We start from the raw sequence: 20,111 nt of genomic DNA, 5'->3' as shown, positions 1-20,111 counted from the left end.
ATTTGACATTAGTGAAGAAATGAAGTTTTCTCTTCCCTTCTCCATCAGACACACTTCCACATAATACACTATTAGTATTAATCTCCACATCCCCTTATTTTATTGTTTCCAATAATTCCAAGTTCATAGAGAACTGATAATGTAGCAAGCCCCAAATATACTAATAGGCAAACTGCTCCCAACTTTCTGTCTAGTTTCCATCCATTGAAGTGAACTGCTAAAAAAAGAAAAAGAATTGAAATGTTGAGAGAAATGGTTATATAAGTTAGTCCTCCGCTGTTCACTTCTATAGGAGCAGAGGGATGTATAAATGCAGTTTTAATAAACCATGGGACACCTAGGCACAGCATGTCAAACACATTAGATCCCACAATGTTAGACATAGCCATATCTCCTTTGCCTGTTAAAAAAAAAAAAAAAAGGCATGTTGTTAAAATGTACATACCAATACTGTATTTTATTAATAAGGTTCATAAGTAAAAACACTGGATTTTTTTTTGTTTTGTTTGTTGGGTTTGGAAAATTGTTTAGAGCAAAAGACTTACTGAATTTGTATATTTTAATTTTGGAGTGGTAGTATTTAAAGTCTTAACATTTATTTATCTAATAATAATTATCTTTATTTATTAAACCATTTTCCAGTAAGGTATATAGATTACTTGTTGCTTTTCATTCTAATTTAACATGGTTCATTACAATTTAATGCACATTTCAGATGAATATTATTTGGGGAATTAGATTTAGTGAAATTAATCTGCTATTAAATAGTAAATCCTTCCTCTTGAGTCACTTCCCTTTTTTTCCTGCAAAATACATTACTGAGGAAATGCATGTTCTAAAAATTTCTTTGTTCCTTGTGGTTCAGCCAGGCTTGAAGAATGGGCATTGCAGCTTGAGGGACCTTGTTCTTACCTTTTCTTGCAACCAACACACTTGCAATTGTGTCTGGTATGCTTGTTCCTGCTGCTAATAAAGTAAGGCCCATTACTGTATCTGGGATTTCTAATGTTTCCCCTGTAATAAACATAAAACATAGATATTGCCAATTACCAATCTTAAAAATCTTCACTGACCATTCTCTGCTGATATTTCATATAATTCCTTCCTAAACAAAAACAGGCACAGTTAGATTTCAGAACCAATATGTACTAACTTAGATTTAATAGCAAAATATATGAATAAGATTGGTTAATAGGGTAACCCAAGTAGCATAGAATTTTAATGACAGATTTTTAGATAGCTAAAATTCTGCCAAGGAGTCATTCTCTTATATAGTATCTTATAGATGTTTTAGATGTCCACTGTAAATCTTGACAAGGTTGTTGCTTAATATTTGCTAATGAGATTGGTTATTTTCTCTTTAACAACATTTTATTAAAGTGGTCAGTTAAGCAAATATATTTATGGCTGTTTTTAAGCTATAAATGTATTAATATGGTATAAATTTTTTAAGCCCTACTTAAGTGATATATCTTAGTATTTTCTTTGGGAAAATAAATATCTGAGGAAAACAAAATAGAGTTTTATTTAAATCTAACATATTATGGTCTCAATTTAGTAATACTTTGTTATATTTGATGTCAGTTCAACATTCATCAGACCATGTATGCATTCTAGGAAACAGAACCAGAGGGAAGTTATTTTTTAAAAGTACATGTAACTCTCTTTTCATGTTGTAACTTACGGTATCATTTTTTTCTTCTTTTTTTAAAAGGCCAGTTGAAAGAACTTTAGCTTATTTATTGCATGCTTATATATTGTAATTGGTTGTTAATTTTCACTGGTTTGCCAGAATTCAAATGTACATAAATAACACTAATATTTATCATCTGGGGACTTTTCTATGACCTGTTCCTTGATTACGTTCTTTTCTTAATGTCAAATATGTTCTGAATGAGGGAAGTTTTAGAGTGACTTAATATGCAAACTAATTAGGCATTTTTTTGTCCTCCTCATTAAAAAGAAAATAAAAGGAAATATGCTCTTTTTTTGCTAGAATACTATTCTATGTCATATATTTAATTTGGGAAAAGTCAGAAGTCAGCAAGCTTTTTTTATAAGTGGACAGATCGTAATCTGTACGTAAATTAAATATCGTAATTATTTTGGGCTTCGCAGGCTGTATGGTCTCTGTTGCAACTCTTCAGCTTTGCCAATATAGTGTGAAACATCCAATGATAATGTATAAATGAGTGGGCATGATTGCGTTCAGTAAAACTTCACTGCCAAAAACAAGATACCCAGTGATTCTTTGGGCACACTGGCCAAATCATGTATTAGAATCACTCTAATACATGTCAGTTCAGGTAGTCTTTTTGGGAGAAATTCCTAACTTTTTTGTTGTTGTTTTTTATAATTAGTTTTTCCTTCTGGATTAAGAGTTCTGTTGGACTAGAGCTCATTGTGGCCTAGGAGTAATAGTTAAGTCTCAATAGTTAAGTCTCAATAGAAAGTAATAGAAACCTATAATGAAGATTTGTTTTATACCCCATTCACTTATTTTATAGTATGTTTATATTGCCATATTAAAAAGCAGAAATAAAATGTAATCCAGTTAAAACAGTGAGTACCCATCATTCTCCCAAAACACTGACACCTTGCTGTATTTTTCACTGTGGAATGGAATTCATACAGAGTGAATGCAACATGATTAAATTACTAACATAATGGAAAGACAGCCTGTGGATTTGATTTCATTTATAAAGTGATCCTTTGACTTGTACCCCTGGGCTGTATAATAGTGAGAATATAGTTGATATGTAATATGCAACTGAAAACCTGAATGAACTTGTCATATTTGATCTTTTTTGTAAATAACACTAATCTTTAGTCTCGCTGGAAAAGAAATTTGCTCCTTAGCTAGACAATTTTTGGTGATTACATGCAGTTCTTACATTGAAATTGATTTTTTTTTCCTTAAATTGTGCATACCTGTTATTGTGACCATCCAAACCAGGATATATGTAAATGCAGATATCCATAGTGCAGACATGAAAAAAGTTATCACAAAGTAATTTTTCCAAAATTTTCTTCTACAATCTGGTGTAGTTAGAAAAAGTAATGTAATAATAGGAAGGGATAAAACCCAAAATATTCTTTTCAAGTCTGCTTCAGGCATGTTGAAAACACTGGGTGGATCTGTTGAGAAAAAATTAAACCATTTTGAGTTTTCTCAAATGGCCAATTAAGTTAGAAATGTCCATTTAGAAAGTGGTATTGAAATAAATTAGCTGTATCAGTTTTTAAGAGGCTATTTAAAACATTTCAATACCTCATTACTGATATTGCTGGCAAGAAGAAACTAATTGAGACTTTAGGGCAGACAGTGTGAAAAGTGGTACTCAGCAGTTCTTGATTTGGGGCCTTAAATCCATCAAAATGTCTTGGGTCATTCACTAAATATGTTAGATAATAATGTTTATGAAGTGTCGAGGACTCTTGGTTTTCTACAATGTAGGTGGACTTTGGCAACATTTTACTTATGGAATTAGCCTGGCTTCCACCTTAGCTACTCCAGTTGTCTCCATTTCCCCATATTGATGATACCTCTATAGATCCTGTGTATCAAATGATGCTTTATTATAAAATAATTATAGTAAAATCTTAAGTTCAATATACCGTTCTGGTTCTCATTAGAAGTGACTTTGAGGGTATGTTTTCTTTCATTAATATCGCAAATTCAGAATTCAATGTAATTGTTAGAACCTTAAGAAAATGCAAACAATATAATCTGCAAATTGTAAAATTTAAATGTTGTCCTATATTTAGTTTGTTGTATTAAATTAGTGAAAGACGATAATATATTGGACAAAAATGGGCATTCACTTTAAAATTACTTAAAACTTGAATGGTATATTTACGAAATAATGTACCCATGTATTGAATCAAATCACATTACTCAAGATAATTCACAATATTTGCCAACCTCAGCCAACAGTCCATTAAAGAATATTAAATGCAATTTTAGTGTAATTACAAAATTTAGTTCTTTTGAGTTTCTTGTTATAAAATCTAACCTCTTTATACCTCTTGCATCTGAAAACTAGCGAGTATAATTTTTATAAGGTGATGAAAAAGTCATTTTTTTAGGTTGTAAAATAAAATAGAAAACAATTAAATATGAAATGTGTTTTTTACAACCACTTTATAAAAAATTAGCCCTAAATTTTTATTTTTGGCCAGAGGTGAATTTGATTTTCCTCCTAAACATATTTGCCTGAATGTTTCACTTCGGCGTCAGATGACATGTCTAAGACTCAATTGTTTCATTCTTTCTTTATCACCAGCCCTTTTTTCGCAATTCCTAGCTTTTGTAAGTGGTGTTCCCATTTTCTCAGTCAGTTGTGATCAAAGCTTAATGTATTTGCTCCCTGTTCTGACCTGATAACATACAGTCTTCAGCCACTGAATCTTAGTGATGCTTCCTCTGCGTTGTCTCACATCTGTTCTCTGTCATTCCCACTGCCTTTTCCTGTCTAGTCATCTACTAAACACATTGACTGTTACAGTAGCTGCTTACAGCCCTCTGTGTCTTTATCCCAAACTTCAGTTCTAATGATTTCCCTGCTCACAGACTCTTAACACTAGCATTTATGACTCGTTCCTTTCTATCTCCCATTCCTCTGCTTCCTTACTCTCCATGTTCTCTGCTCCAGTTATGCTAGTTTCTGAACAGGTTTTTGCTCATGTTGTTTCCTTGGCATCAATCACAGAACAAACTTGACTCTTAATCTCTGCCTTACATAATGAAGACTTCAGTAGCTGTTACTTACTGGTCATAAAGCAGTTCATCAGTTGAAATCTTAACCTGTCCTACAATGCTGTTTAAATGTTTGCTTCTCTATGATAATCTTTCCTGTGGAACCATCCTCATCAGGTTTTATACAGTCTGTCCCATTTAGGTGTTATACTTTATTTCTTCTTTAGGGTACTGACACCTTCATATTTTTGTTACTTTGTGTTTACCCTACCATATTTCAAATGACGTAAGCATAGGAGCTGCTGCTTCATTATCTCAGAATTTCAGTTTTGTTTTGTTTTTTTACATAGTAAATACCAGTAGTACTTGCTAAATTAAAATGAGATTTTGAAGTTTTTCTAGTGAATAGACTTAATAGTGAGCAGGACATGATTATATTACCTTCAGAAACCTCCCCAAGACCATGTAAACTTATAGAAAGTTGAGAATAGCCAGAATCCTCATAAAATATCCCACTGTCGGTTCTTGATTGTCGACGGATGAATGGTTGACCTTCATCTTCCCATCCCATCAGTGACTCTTGTTCCCTTCTCTCTTCTGTAGCTTTGGCAACACAGGTGCAGCAAGCACTGCATTTCTTTATAATATATTGGTTAATTTTAATGTCAAAACATAGCACTAAGACATATAATCCATATATGAAAAGCAGTAAAGTTCCTTCATACCTATAAATTAGAGAAATTTGTGTGTTTTTAAATTAAAAACAAAAATCAATAGGATTTGAACTGTATCTGTTCAATCATCTAACAAACACATCAAAAACATTTCTAGATAATATTTTGGTTTTGTAGATGTTTCCAAATTGGTTATGGTATTACAGACTTACTCAAAAGCTTGGCATTATCCTTTCTATATTTCAAGAAAAACTAGGATTATAAATTCATTGTTTTGTAGAGTCTTTCCAAATGATAGGCGAAAATAATAATTGTAGATTTTTCAAAATAAAAATGATGCTAATGAAATGGTGGGTGTCCTCTAGTTCATTGGCAGACAGCATTTCCCCAAATACGCAATAATTATAAAGGAATATAGTGTGTTACTTCATTTCAGTTGTGTCTATTCGAATTAGGCTTTGACTGGGGCTCTTCTTTTGGCTATACAGAAATTTGTCGATGATGTTAATGTAATTGAATTTGGCTTTTAGTCACAAGAAAATTATTACATTTTCAGAAATAAAGTTGTACCTTAGGCACAGAGAACTGTTTTCTTATCTTTGATTTCCTAAAGAACTGGTGATTAGCTAATAGTACCTTTGAACCTTGCATTTACCTTTTTATAGCCAGTAAATCTCTGCGACAGCTGAAAATAGAGTTCTTGATTTCCCTAATGGAAGGAGCATGAATAGTGTCACAGTCATTGACCACTTACAGACAACTATGGAGTCTAAGAAGGATTCTTACTGTACCCATCAGTCTTGAGACAAAACTTAATTTCAGGATGATTCATTAGAAGTTCTGCTCCCTGCTAGATTTTATGTTTCTTCGGAGCAGGCACTATCCAGCCTTGCTAAATTGTAGCAGTCCAGAGTGGTGCCATTTTCATTTTCTGGTGTCCTTGAGGTGTGTAGCGCTCAAGCTGCGTGGCTGTGTGTTTTACATTTCTTTGCCTAGCATAGTTATAAGTGCCTAATATACCTGGTGCTTATTAGCTAAAAAAGTTATTTGCTAACTGCTAAATCACTTCTTTTCATTTTCTTGGATCAGCAAGGCACAAGGAGAGTACAAAGAAAGCAAACAATTTTTAATATTGAAAACTGAACATTGCTGATTCTTTCAGGAAGAAGGCTAGAAAATGAATGTAAGAGAAATTTGGAGGAATTTAAATAAACCTCTTTTACTTCCTCCAATCCTTTTCATCTTCTCTCTCCAATCTTGTACCCATGATCACTTCTAACCAAGGCAGGGCAAACAGTAATCCAATAGATGAAAAAGTCAATTGTTGGGGCTTTAATGGACAATGGAAGTTGGAAAACTTTCTAAAGAGGCAGCCAGAGGGGAGAAGGAAGGGTGGTAATATCCATAATTAGACAAAAAAAGACTGCAGTGACTAAAAAGAAATTTCCAGAGTAGGGAGAATACAACCAGTAATTGGAATGAGGAAGTTATCTCAGAGACCCACTGGAAAATGGTGCATATGTGGCAGATAATTTAGAAGTGATAAATCTAAGCCATCAGAAAATAAATCTTAAACCATTAGAATTTCATACAAGTTCGCTCTGTAATTGTGTCTTACTGAAGAGTGAGGATTATTTCAAGCTTACCAGTAAACTTGGTTGTCGAATATTATACCTAGAACTGCCGCCACACTAATTGCATAAGCCACACAGTCTCTGAATAGGGGCCAACATGATAGTGTTGAAACCTGTAAAATGATAGTTAATTTTACTGTTTCCATTACACTAACTTCAGGTACCTGCCTAGTGTAATACTAAAATTGTTTGTATATTTATAGCTAAATATTGTTATCTTTTGCATATTGCTTAGAGAGAAAGGAATATTAAGAAAAAATGTGTTTCTAAATCTCTGATTTTCATATATTTGACCAAGATCTATTTGTGGGTTAACTTTAGAGTGTGTGCTGTTTTTCTACTGATTAATAAATTTGATTTGATTGAACACATTACTTGTGCCTTGTTTGTTCTAAGACTATAAACAATTATTACAATTTGACAATAAATTTTGTCCAACGAAGTAGGCTAACATACCGTGTTAGATAGCAAACCACAGGCTGCACAGATGCCAAGGAGATTATAAATTGCAGATCCAAGAATGGTGCTAATGCCAATATCTCCTTTTGTGATAAATACACCTATGGCAAGATAGTAGCTAAGTTAGTATTGATGCAAAAGAAAATAAAAATCTCTTCAACTAAGTAAAAAATAGAAGCAGCAACTTACCTAGGAAAGCAGTAACTAATTCAGGCGCTGAACTACCGGCTGCCATAAAAGTTGCACCTGCAACATCCTGAGACAAACCCAGGGCTGAAGAGAAATGAAATTACATTATGCCTGGTAATGTGACAAATGAATATGCCACAATATACCACTAAGTACAATATTCGAAACTACAGCTTCATAGAAAAGCACTAATACTGGAACAAAATAGAACACGCAGTTGAAAAAATAGGAATCCCCAGAGTCTTGCTTGTTTTTTAATAAATCAGTTCTTCACAGAAAGGGAGAGAAGGCCAGGAAGAGATATGGTGTTCTGCTACTCAGTGTCATGAGTGCCAGGATTGGAATTACTGGGAACCCAGAAAAGATTCCTTTCTAGATGTAGAACTTGCAAATAGGTAGCAGTATCCTGACTTTACACTGCCAACAGAGCTCCAAAATGAGCTAAGAGAAGGTAACTTTGGAGTCTTCATCTAAAAGAGACGAAAAAGCATTTTTTAAGATCTATAAAGCCGAGGTGCTTATTCACAAAAAGCAGTAGGCAGCTTTAGCCGTGTCTAACTGCAAATGAGAGGGAATTAACTAAAAGCCAAGTAAATTTTAATACTGTAGCAACACAATCTATTATTTTATTTTATTTTTTTAAATAATAAATTTTATTTTTATATTCCCCATACAATTGCAGCCCCCCCATTCTGACCCCAATCCCTCCCCTCCCGCCCCCCACCCCCCAAAAAGTGTCTCTGGTTCACAGTTTTTTGTTGATTTTGATTTTCACTTTCTTATAGTTATTCATTTTCCTGGTCCCTTAAATTTAAGTTTTCTAGATTCCTGCTATGAGTGAGACCATCCGGTATTTTTCTTTTTCTTTCTGGCTTATTTCGCTGAGCATGATCCCTTCCAGCGCCATCCATGTTGCTGCAAATTGCATGTGTTTATCTTTTTTGAATGCTGAGTAATATTCCATGGTATATATGTACCACATCTTCTTGATCCAGTCATCTATTTTTGGGCATTTGGGTTGTTTCCAAAGCTTAGCTATTGTAAACAGTGCTGCTATAAACATAGGGGTGCAGGTGTTCTTTGGAATTGATGTTTCTGTGTCCTTTGGGTAAATACCTAGGAGTGGAATTGCTGGATCATATGGAAGCTCTATGTTTAGTAGGTCCAGAAATCTCCACACAGCTTTCCACAGTGGTTGGACCAGTTTGCACTCCCACCAACAGTGCAGAAGAGTTCCTTTTTCTCCACATCCTCGCCAACATTTGTTGTTGCTACCTTTTTTAATATGTGCCATTCTCACTGATGTAAGATGGTATCTCATGGTAGTTTTGATTTGCATTTCCCTGATGACAAGTGATGTTGAACATTTTTTCATATGCCTGTTGGCCATTTGCATTTCTTCTTCAGAGAAGTTTCTTGTTAGCTCTTCTGCCCATTTTTTGACTGGATTATTTTCTTTGTTGTTGTTGAGTCTCATCAGCTCTTTGCAGATTTTTGTGATCAGTCCTTTATCATTAGTGTTGGGTGCAAAAATGTTCTCCCAGTTGGTGGGGTTTCTCTTTGTTTTTGTTATTGTCTCTTTTGCTGTGCAGAAGCTCTTTAATTTGATGTAGTCCCAGCTGTTTATCTTTGCCTTCACTATCACTGCTTTGGGTGATGTGTCTGTAAAGATGTCTGATGTGCATATCACGTAGTGTTTCGCCTATATTTCCTTCTATGTATTTTATGGTTTCAGGTCTTATGTCTAGTTCTTTAATCCATTTTGAGTTGACAATCTATTAGTTTAAAATGGACTCATTAAAACTTTGTTTTAGAGTGGGAAGTAAAAGGAAATATCACTTTTCAAATGGTTTGTGAATATTCTCCAGACATAAGCATAGTGACTGACCAAGTAAAATGACTGACCAGAGAGTCTTTAAGAAACTTTTGGCTAAGGGACTTATAGTAAAGAAGAGAGAAAGTCACACTGAAGAAACTACCTTGCTGAGAAGGGTGCATCAGAAACCCCCATTCAGGCTTTCCTGGTAGATTAAAACGTAGCTGATAGAGGTAACATGCTGGTCTTTAAATTACCTACCAGAGGTCACAAAGTTAACATAAGAGAACAAAAATTTATGTTTTCAAGGATCTTGATAACAAGTCTTTTGTTGATCATTTACTATACCTATTCTTGACACTTCACTCTTCCTGTACCCTCAGATTCTGGTGTGCTTGGTTGAGGCTGTCAGCGGTGGTCAGCATTTCCTTACTACTTGCCTGGGGCGGGGGACCATCACACTCAGGTCCACCTCATGTTCTACTCTGCTAGACCTTACTGGTTGCTTTTTCTCCCCTTGGTGTGGCAGATTGTATTTTCCATAAACAGATATAAAATTTCTGCCCATGGGATTTCCAGAATCTTTCCATTTCCTATCAAAAAAATGAAGATGGAGTATGCTCCTAAGCCTGGATGAGCCTTTGTGACTGCTTTTGCTAACAGAGGATGGGAGAGCCATAATTTTCCGAGGCAGAACATGTGCAACAACTCTCTTCTGGTTCTCCCTCAAGGGACTTCTGCTTTAGAGCCTTAAACTCCCACATGAAAAGTCGAGTTACCTTGGAAGCCACATTCTAGAGAGATCACATAAAGAACACAGAAATAGAGATACCTAGCAGTGTACTTCATCAGTCTGCCTGTTCTGCTCCCCTCTCTGGCTTTGGTGAATTCTCTCACCCTCCCGTGCCTCTAGCCTGTACCCCAGCTCTTGTTTAAATAAATAAATAAATCTTTAAAAACAAAAAATAAAAAAGCTCCATTTCATAAAAAAAAAAAAATTAAAAGAAAAATAGAGGTACCTGATAATTCTTACCATTTTAGCCTTCAAATGTTGACTCTTCTATCCCAGGCACTGGACATGTGAGGGAGAGAGCTTTTAGATAATTCTAGCCCCATCTTTCGGTTATAATCACATGAAAGACCTTGAACAAGAACTCCCTAGATGACCCCAGTAAACCACCCAAAGCTGTGAGAAATAATAAAATGGTCTTTAAGCCACTTAGCAATATATAGCCATAGATAATTAGAATACTATGCCAGATGCTCTTTTTATATGCTAGGAAAATGGCAGTATCAAAACAAATGTTTCTGCTCCCATGGGAGAGAATATAGACATGATAAAATATGTATTAGAAGTAGCAAAGAGTAGGCATCCCTGGTGGCCTTGGGGTTAAGTCTCAGCGCTATCGCTACTGCCTGTGTGGCCTGAGTTTGATCCCTGGCCAGGGATCTAACCCACATAAAATTTAAAACAGAAAAAGATAAAATACATTACTTTGTAATTAGATTTTTTTCATTTTAGGAATGAAGTGTAAAAACCTTAAATTCGTGATAGGCAATCACTTTAATACACATAATTTAATCTCAACGATTCTCAGATATGGGTGATGGTACTCCCATTTTTCAGATAAAGAAACAGGTCCAGGAGAATATGTAACTCAGTTACCTGGATAGTAAGAATCTTCAATGTGATGAGCCTGAAACATGAACCATGAGTCTGTTTTACCCTAGAAACCCTGTATAAGAATGGTGCTGAGGGGCCTCCCCTGGCGGCGCAGCGGTTGAGTGCTGGGTTGCGAGCTGCTCTGCAGCCCCGGTTCAATCGCCGGCCACCGGTGAGGGTCCCACAAATATAAAATAAAATAAAAAACAAAAGAAATCTATTGGTGATAAAAAAAAAAAAGAATGGTGCTTAGGCACCCCAATTATAAAATGGTAGATGGTTGAATAATTTTCTTCTCTACTCTCCCATTCCATTTCTTTTCAAGGGAAGAAATAGTTTCTGGAAGTCAGGAACATTTTGAGTTTCCCATCTTATCCCAGAGAATATAAAAAGGTAGTGATGTTGAATATAATCATGAATTTTCTTCACAAATTCAATCGGGGCTAGATGATATGTAAAGAAAACTAAAAAGAACAAATGCTTTATCTTTAAGTAATTCTCCAAACTTGCTGCATCTGAAGAGTGAATGACCAATCTTTATTGAATGCTGCCTGAAAAATGCTTCATTAGAAAAATTCAATCTCAAGAGAGAAACGGTGATATATTGAGCTGTTGCTAGGTTGGAAAATGGCCCTTTGGAACCCTTTTGCTGTCAAAAGGCAGTAACAATAAAGCTTGTTGGTATTTACTGGGATCTAATTGAGCTATGAAAGGAGAGATTCTGTCTAGGTGCATGTGTAAAACTTCAGAGATATTTTAACAAGTTGTATCTTAAGATTCTAAACCATTTTGTAAAATGGTTTATACCTTTGAACTTTAGAATAGATTGCCTTTGTCTTCCCTGACCTTTGGGTAGCATTTCTCCCTGCTATAGTTTATTATTAAAGATAAATTGTTCTGGTTTTATGACTCTTCAGGAATAATTATATTTTCATTATGGTATTAGAGAAATGTTCAAGGTGAGCTTTCTTTATAGGTTTGGATATCTTTACATTGTTTATATAAAGTTCAAATTTATAATCATGAACTGCATACTCATTAGAATTTTCCTTAAGCATGTTTTTTCTTTTTGTTGGAAAACAAGCTGCTTTGGAAAGTTTATAACAGTTTTTGAAAATTGTTTTTCAAAAATACAATAGGAAATAGAATAGGGCAAGTTTTAAGGTAAAGTGAACACCTGGATTCTAGTTTTATAAAACTTAATATAAAACTCAAGATGAGACTTGTGTTTCATCATCAATAAAATGGAGGGTTTGACCACTAAATTGTAAGGCTATCTTCTAATTTTACCAATCTTTACCCAAAAAGTAGAGTATAAATTCTATACCTTAAGAATATATACCACTTTTCATTATTAAATATTTTTATAATAAATAAGCCCTTACATTATTGAAAATATAGAAGGTGGAGGGGGGATTAAAAGGGGGAGAGCCACTTACACTTTTATTTTTGTATTTTAATTACTGCTATCATTTTATTGTATTTCTAATCCTTTTCACAGTGTACATTTTATCAGAGTTACATCCACAGCTATATGCAATTTGGCATTCTCTAGCACAATTTGAAAAAGTCTTTAATGATAGCAAATTTTCATTCTTTGTGAATGAATTTGAGCTTTGGAAACCATCAAAAGTTATTCAGACCCAACTTTGGTGATGAGGGTGGGTTGGCCTACTGAGTAATTTCATTGAGTATCCAAAGTGAAGTTGTGAACCATTTTTTTTTTTATAATTTGCAAAATTATTTTGAAAATAGTCATCTTCATTGGAAAAAATGCCTACTCTCTCAACAATACGCAAATGCATTCTATGAGCTGTGATGCTTTTTTTTTTAATTTAATTTATTTTTTTTGTTAAACAGTATTTGCTTCCCCCACCCCCTCAGATTGAGTCCCCATAGAATTTCCTTCCCCAAGGCACCCGTGCACCATCACCTCAGTCCCCTGTGCTCCTCCCTCCCTCTGATCCCTTTCCCTCCTCTTCCCCTGCAGGATGTCTCTGGTTTATAATTGTCTGTTTTTGCTTTGCTGTGTTTTGTGCTGTTGTTGTTATTTTTTTTTACACTGATGTCTTATTTGAGCTATGTTGCTTTTAACAACAAATTAAAAACATTTTGAGTATACTTTATAGTAACTACCTCATATTTTTGAGCTATGACAGGATGAATCATGAAACCCTGTATAAAGCTTTTAAAAGCCTGAAAAAGAAGGACTTCCCATCATGTTCAGTCTAGCAGCTTTAACATTCCAGTGCATTTTCACCTGCCAGGGGCACTATCATATAAAGCGCATGCAAGACATTTTATATCCAAATTCTGCAATGACCAGAGTTTGGGCTTCATAAGTCACCCAAGGTCCTGCAGATGATGGGAGGGTGCCTAGATAATTTTGACTTACAAAAAGTATTTTTTCTGCTATCCGTGTTGGTAAAGTGAAGAGGTTAATACATGGCTTTGTTATTAACTGCTGTTGTTATTTATTATTATCATTATTGTTATTTATTTTCATTGCTTGCTCTTGCAATAGCATCTTGGTAACATCTAATCCAGGTCTTCTCTCCTATCTGTATAATTTGGCACTTACTTAGATCCATATGGCTGAGGTAGATTTAGATACAATCCAAGGGGACCACAATTTCGATCAGAGAGAAAAGAAAAACAAAGAGGATAAAAATGATTTTCAGAGGAGGATGAGTACCCGTGTGACAGGGAAGAAGCACTATTCTTAGATTCTTTGTTCTTTGGGAAGGCTTTGCCTCTGTAAATTTCATGAGGATTAAGAATCAAACAATTCCCTGAAACTGTAGGCTATCCAAATGCCACACTCACAGAACGATTTGACTTCCTTTCAATTTTATCAATTTAGAACCAATTCTACCTGGAATTAAAGCCTGCATTTCTTTTTTATTGTTTATTTCTGAACGTAAAGGAGAACATGGACAAATATTAGTACAAAGCAGAGTGAGTAAAACCATTTTTTAATAAAAAGGTAAATATATGTTTCCCCAAAACCTTATGAAAATAATTTTTTGTTTAAGACATATCTCAAAGAATCGACATGATGGAGGGACTAGAATTTCTAGCTGAGTATTATACTAGTGTAACATTAAAAAAAAATAATTTCATAGCTAACTCTTTGGGACTAATCTTAGGGGTTCTCAGTTTTTTCTGGATGATTAACTCCAGGGGACTCTCATAATATAGCAGAAAGATGTATAAAAAGAAGATAGCTTTGGTTTTATTCTGAATTTTTATGTTTCTAAAAATGAACAACTTATAGATGAGAGCTAGTAGTCCTATTTTGTCTATATGTTAATATAGCTTATATTTTTATATGTAAATTTTTAAACAATAAAACGTTTTTAAACAATAAAAGATTTTTAAACAATAAAGCATTGTTAAACAATAAACGATTGCACCTGCGGTTGAGCACAGCTCTGTGAGGCTGTCTATGGCCTCTGCAATGCTGGTTTGATTCCGGCCGGCCGTGGAGATACCCACATGGCACAGCAGACCTTTCCTGTCTTGCCCGCTTCTCCCCTCAGCAGTGTATTTCAGTCCATCTGCCTGTTCTGTTCCCCACTCTGTCTTTGGTGGATCCTCTCACCCTCCCGCATATCCGGCCTGTATCCCGGTTCTTGTATAAATAAATAAATCTTTAAAAAAAAAAAAAAGATTGTACAAGATGTGGTAAATAGTATGGACTTCAAAAGAAATAAAGGGAATTCTAAAGGATATATTCCAGAGATATTTAAGGCATAATGTAAAGCATGGACTATTAGGTCAAATACAAAAAAGGGGTTTCACAAATTGACTTCTTACATTTAAGTCATCCTTGTTTTTATTTGCCTAAACTTGGTTTGCAAGTTCTACCAGGCATACCTTAGATTTGGTATTTTCTCCTACTTGTCCCCTACATGGAGATGAGCCTCTTCTGGACATAGCCTTGCTGAAGTCCCTTTTGTTGACCAAAAGAACCACTGCTGGTGATTTGAGGAGGAGTAAAAGGATAGTGAGGCTGGAATGGGCCCGTGACCTGCCAGTTCTGCAGTGGTGTTCTACGATGGCCTCAGAACATGTATCCCATGGAAAGTCACTCTATCCCACCTGCTGATCGGGTTACACAATACAGTTATGAGCTCAGGTACATCTTATACAAATGCTTAGAACTCAGTCTAATATTTGTGGAGAAGTGTTTGTGATGTTAATTTATAACCCCTTACAGGTTACCAGATGTCTACACTGATTTTTGTAGCAGTGGAGTCTCTGTTTTGTAGAATACTTCCTCCACAGTTACAAAGGGTATTTGATGTATATTTTTGGTCAAAATTTCAGTGCCCTTGGGAGGAAAACACCTCTTAAGAGTTTTCAAATAGAGTAGTTCCTCTGAAATAACCTCAAACAAGGATGTGTTAAATTATATTATATGGCAGTTGAGAATTCTCTGGTTTGGGCTTTTGGAGAGACAGGGTTCTGCTGTGAACTGACTTGCAAACTTGGGGAATTACATATCCTCTCAGGCTTGGTTTTCTATTTAAAAAAACCAATCTAATAGTTCCCATTTTATTTATAAAAACTAAATAAAACCATATACATAGAGTATGTATATTTATACATACAATATATACATATGTTTATAAGTTACCATGCTTGGTCTTCTATAATTGTTTCATGATCAATAACTAACAAATGAATAAATGATAACACTCCATTGCATTGTGGAATCCTTCAGTAAACTGTTTTGAGCATTATATTAATACTTATTAGTTGATAAGTGGATGGAACTATTATAATTCAAGGCACATCAAAGAACAGTAGGGAAATGTAAAGCATTTGCTTGCTTTTCTGAACTGGGTTTCTATGGATGTAAACGAATTTCAAGGAAATTGATTTTCATTGCCGATATCCTAATTTAGATAAGACCATGCTAGACCATGGAAAGAGAAACAACACAATTAATTTATAGACGTGTAAAAATGAATCGAGCTAGCACTATTTCTGTCACGTTTTGTTGCCAGTATTTTCAATACTTGAGACCAGGGTCAAATCTTAGTGCTGAAGCTTTGGCAGTGGTGTGGGCTACTATATTGTATTTCAAAGTAGATAGCAATTCACTCAGGAAATACGTGTTTCAAAGTAATGCCACAAGTGGCATGGTGGAAGTCATGATTATAGCTACTCTTTGTCTTCACTTAATGAATGTTATCTTGAAGTAGCAATCTAAATTTTAATGCAGTTGTTTCTTCCGCAGAGCTAGAAAAGTCATTTATTTACCACTTCCAAGATAATTTTTTATAAAAGCATTACTGATGGATTTATTCTTTTGGCCAAGTCATTGTTTGGAAACGTGAAAGCAAAAATGACGTGACTTTTTATTTTCTGGGAAGATTTTCTTAATTTTCTTTGTGGGATAGAGTACCTTGAATATCAAATTTCTTAGTTTCTATAATTAACACAATCTGTTTGGTTTTTCTAATTAAAAGTGTGGTACTGACCAGGATGAGCAAATAGATTATTAGAGGACAAATGAAGAGTCTAGAAACAAATCCATATATATGTGAGAACTTAGGGTATGGCGAACTTAGTGTAGAGTATATATACATGTTAATATTTAATGATGTACATCTGAGACTTATGTAATATTATAGGAAAATTTATCAGCAAAAAGAACTTAGTATATGAAAATTGATCAGCTTCTGGAAAAAATGGCATTGTGTTCTCTAACAAAATAAATTCTTACTGGAAGAAATAAATTTTAAAATAAATTATAGAAAGAACATATTACAATTTTTCTGACCTAGGGATGAAGGGTTTTTCTAAGTATAGATCAAAAATGAAAATCATAAAAGCAAATATTTATAAATTTTCTTAAAAATATACAAACTTCAGTGTGACAAACACAAAATAAAAGGGAAACAACAAATCACGAAGTAGCAAATTATATAAAAATTGCATTAAAAAAGGGTTAATATTCTTATATAGATTTAAAAAGTCTTAGAACTCAATCAGAACAAAACCAAACCCATCTATTAAAAAAGAAACACACCAAATGGTAACTTTGGGATCTCCAAATGAGGGAAAGATGGGTGATTTTACTTGTTTTCTTCTATTTTTCTTGTGCATCATTAATTTAAGTAAAAATGCTATCTTAAAGTAACTTAATCTCTATTCAAGAAAAAATCCATGTCAATGTAAAGTGTCAGGTCACTATAAAAATGTACATATTTACATCTGCTAAGTTAAATAATTATAATAAACTTACATTGACCTAGTCTGTGAGAATTTTTATTAAACAAATACATGTTGTCAGGTTCTGTTTTAGATCCTAAGGATGTCACTATACTGCAGGGAAATAACTTGAGAAAATAAGAACTTGCATTTCAGTGGGGGCGGGGCATGGGCCATGGAAAAAGGCAGAGTTTAGGTGCACAATCTTTTCCCTGTGAACAAATGCTAGCAGTGTGTGTGTGTGTGTGTGTGTGTGTGTGTGTGTGTGTGTTGGGAGGATAGAATGCTGTTTCAGTGCAATCCATCTCTGAAGTGAGCATGCTCACACAACTAACAAGCAGGGGGGAGAGGCTGGATATGCTGGCACTTTCGCTTCTGTGGCACAAAGCATCAGTGATAATATTTGAGGGACTAGCACACCAAAGAAAAGTGTCTGCTCAGAATCCTGGGTAGTGTTCAGGATGGATGGGATAAATCCCAGAGGCTTTGACTGGCAGACCCTATCTTCAGAAACCAGCCACTAAGTTTAATGTTTAATAATTGAATTTGTAATTATCTGTTGGCTGAGGTCACTTTCCATAAGATGCAGGTCTTATTTACTGACTTTTGGTTTCATAAACATCAATCAGTTTCCTTACTGGCAGGATGCTGGGGGAGGGACAGAAGGAGGGTAGACCTAGAGGGCATTTGCTTATCATCTACCCTTTAAAACCTTTTTCATGTTATTAGAGTAAAAACAAGAAAAGTTTTTAAAAATATAAAATGGCAGGTAATTGGGTTCCACAGCAAGCACATAAATGGGAACACTTGGAGCGATTAATTAACAAAGAGGCAGTTGAGTAGACAAACAGCAAGTTTCTGGAGCTAGACAGATAATAGTAATAATTGCTGGGTACTCATTTAATTATACTCTGGTGCTCATAATCTACCAAGAAAAACCACAGGACCCCCCAAAACACAGAAAGGGTCTTTGCCTCCGGTTCAGATGGACAGAATTGTTGCTGAGCTTTTTCACAGTCACTTATATGTCTGACACAGTGTAGGGTAAAGAAAATATCAGGCTTTTCTGCCCTTCCGCCATCAGGATAGATGATGGATCCTTGTCCTGAATGCATGCCTGATGGCGGACACCTGGAGTAGGGTGTGGGCATAGGTAGATGGGATTCAGCTGAGCTAAGACTGTGCTTTTTAAGGGCGGCGTCACGGGGACGCCGGCAGCAGCAGTAGAAGCCGAAGCCGAAGCCGAAGCCGAAGCCGAAGCCGAAGCCAAAGCCGAAAGAGAAGCGGAGAAGCAGCAAAACGAACTCCAGAGAGCTCAGATAGAGTGAAGACTTGCTGGGGGCTGAGAGGCCTGCCAGCCTGCCAGCCCCCCAGCCAGCACCCCTGCCTGCCATGTACCTGGTAAATCCCAATAAAAAACCTGCAAAACCACTGAGGACTCTGACTCCTCCTTTACCCGGTCTGCATGGGATCAGAAAACCTGCTCCATGTCCAGTCCTGCCCTTACACACAGCAATTCTGGAAGGTTATAGGGACAATTTCTAGCCACTTACATTCACTGATGATTTCCAGGGAGGGTAAGAAGTATTCATCACAGACGATGGACACAGCCATGAACATATAAAGGATAATTAGGAAGTAGATGATGATGCCCCCATCTGCACGTTCCTGTTTGGTGAAAAACCCTTCGGGAAACTCTGATGATGGAGACATAACACATTGGGTGCTGTTTCCTGGTAAGGAAAAGGAGGTGAATGTTTGAATATTGTGGAAGTCACACATGCTAAAGTCACAAAATAGCTTCCTTAAGAAGTTTCCAAGTATGGAGGATCTAGGTGGAATTTTAAGAGCCCCATGAAAACATATAAAATCCTTTGAATGTGATGCAGCTGTAGATCCTTTAAAAAAGTGATTTAGTAAAATAAGCAAATGATAGTAGAATAATTAAAGAGAGGAAATCGGGCAATCACTCTTCCTTGCTTGCTTCATTTTTAAAAGGGAATTCTTAAACCCTCCTTACTTTGCAGTAGATATAATATTTAAACGTCTGTACAATTTTTATTTTCCCATTGCAGAGCTCAAGTTGTCCACAGGCCTGCAAAGAATTGTCGCTTTTTTGCAGAGAGAATTTCTAGGGTGAAAGAAGATATATTTTCATGAGGAAGTCTCCAACTATAAAATCTGGAGACTTTCCTACTTCATGATATCTTTAAATTATTTTGGCGCTCTTTTTGAGGACTGCCTTGGGGGATCAAAAATATTTGATCTCCTTCTAAATCCTGAAAATCAGAGCAATTAATAACAGGCACTATAAGCACAGTGAGTCAAGTGAGAAATTCCCTCTTTTTTTCTTTCAAGCCATATGTGGCAGCTGCAGCAGAGGTAGTGACCCCAATTTCCACCTACCTGTGGTCCTTGGGAGACGCTGGAGCAGGGAGGCACCTGGGGGAGGCAGGTGTGCCGAGGCCCAGAAGAAGCCGAGGAGCAGGATCCTTCTTGTCCACCTCGGGCCTCCTTTTGTCAGCATTTCTGCTGTGCTCCTACTGCAGCCAGTAGCTTTGGAGAGGGAGAAGAGGATTAAGCTGGATCATGTGAGGCGACTCCCTCTTGCCCAGTGCCCCCCAGGGCACAGCTCAGCAAGGCCAGCGCAGGAGGGAGGGTGATTTCAGCCAGTCAGACTTTCCTTACGCCCCAGAAGGCTGCAGTAGAAAGGAGAGCAGGCAGTCCTCCCGTACAGTGGCTTCTGGGGCCC

The 20,111-nt window shown here is 35.8% G+C and overlaps 1 protein-coding gene across 1 annotated transcript; it reads right to left on the bottom strand.

Moving 5' to 3' along the window:
• Nucleotides 1-77: 77 nt before the first annotated feature.
• Nucleotides 78-19,886, bottom strand: SLC24A5 (solute carrier family 24 member 5; the record flags this gene model as incomplete). Its single annotated transcript, XM_084239997.1, has 9 exons — nt 78-400; nt 913-1,014; nt 2,932-3,138; nt 5,141-5,424; nt 7,020-7,120; nt 7,464-7,567; nt 7,656-7,739; nt 18,913-19,092; nt 19,766-19,886. The coding sequence occupies 9 exons, from the start codon at nt 19,884-19,886 to the stop codon at nt 78-80; spliced, it is 1,506 nt and encodes a 501-aa protein (XP_084096123.1).
• Nucleotides 19,887-20,111: the final 225 nt, after the last annotated feature.

This window comes from Talpa europaea (assembly GCF_964194135.1).
Source record: "Talpa europaea genome assembly, chromosome: 8".
NCBI classification, from domain to species: Eukaryota; Metazoa; Chordata; class Mammalia; order Eulipotyphla; family Talpidae; genus Talpa; species Talpa europaea.
Note: the sequence above shows the minus strand (reverse complement) of the source record. Positions and strands in the feature narration are given on the sequence as shown.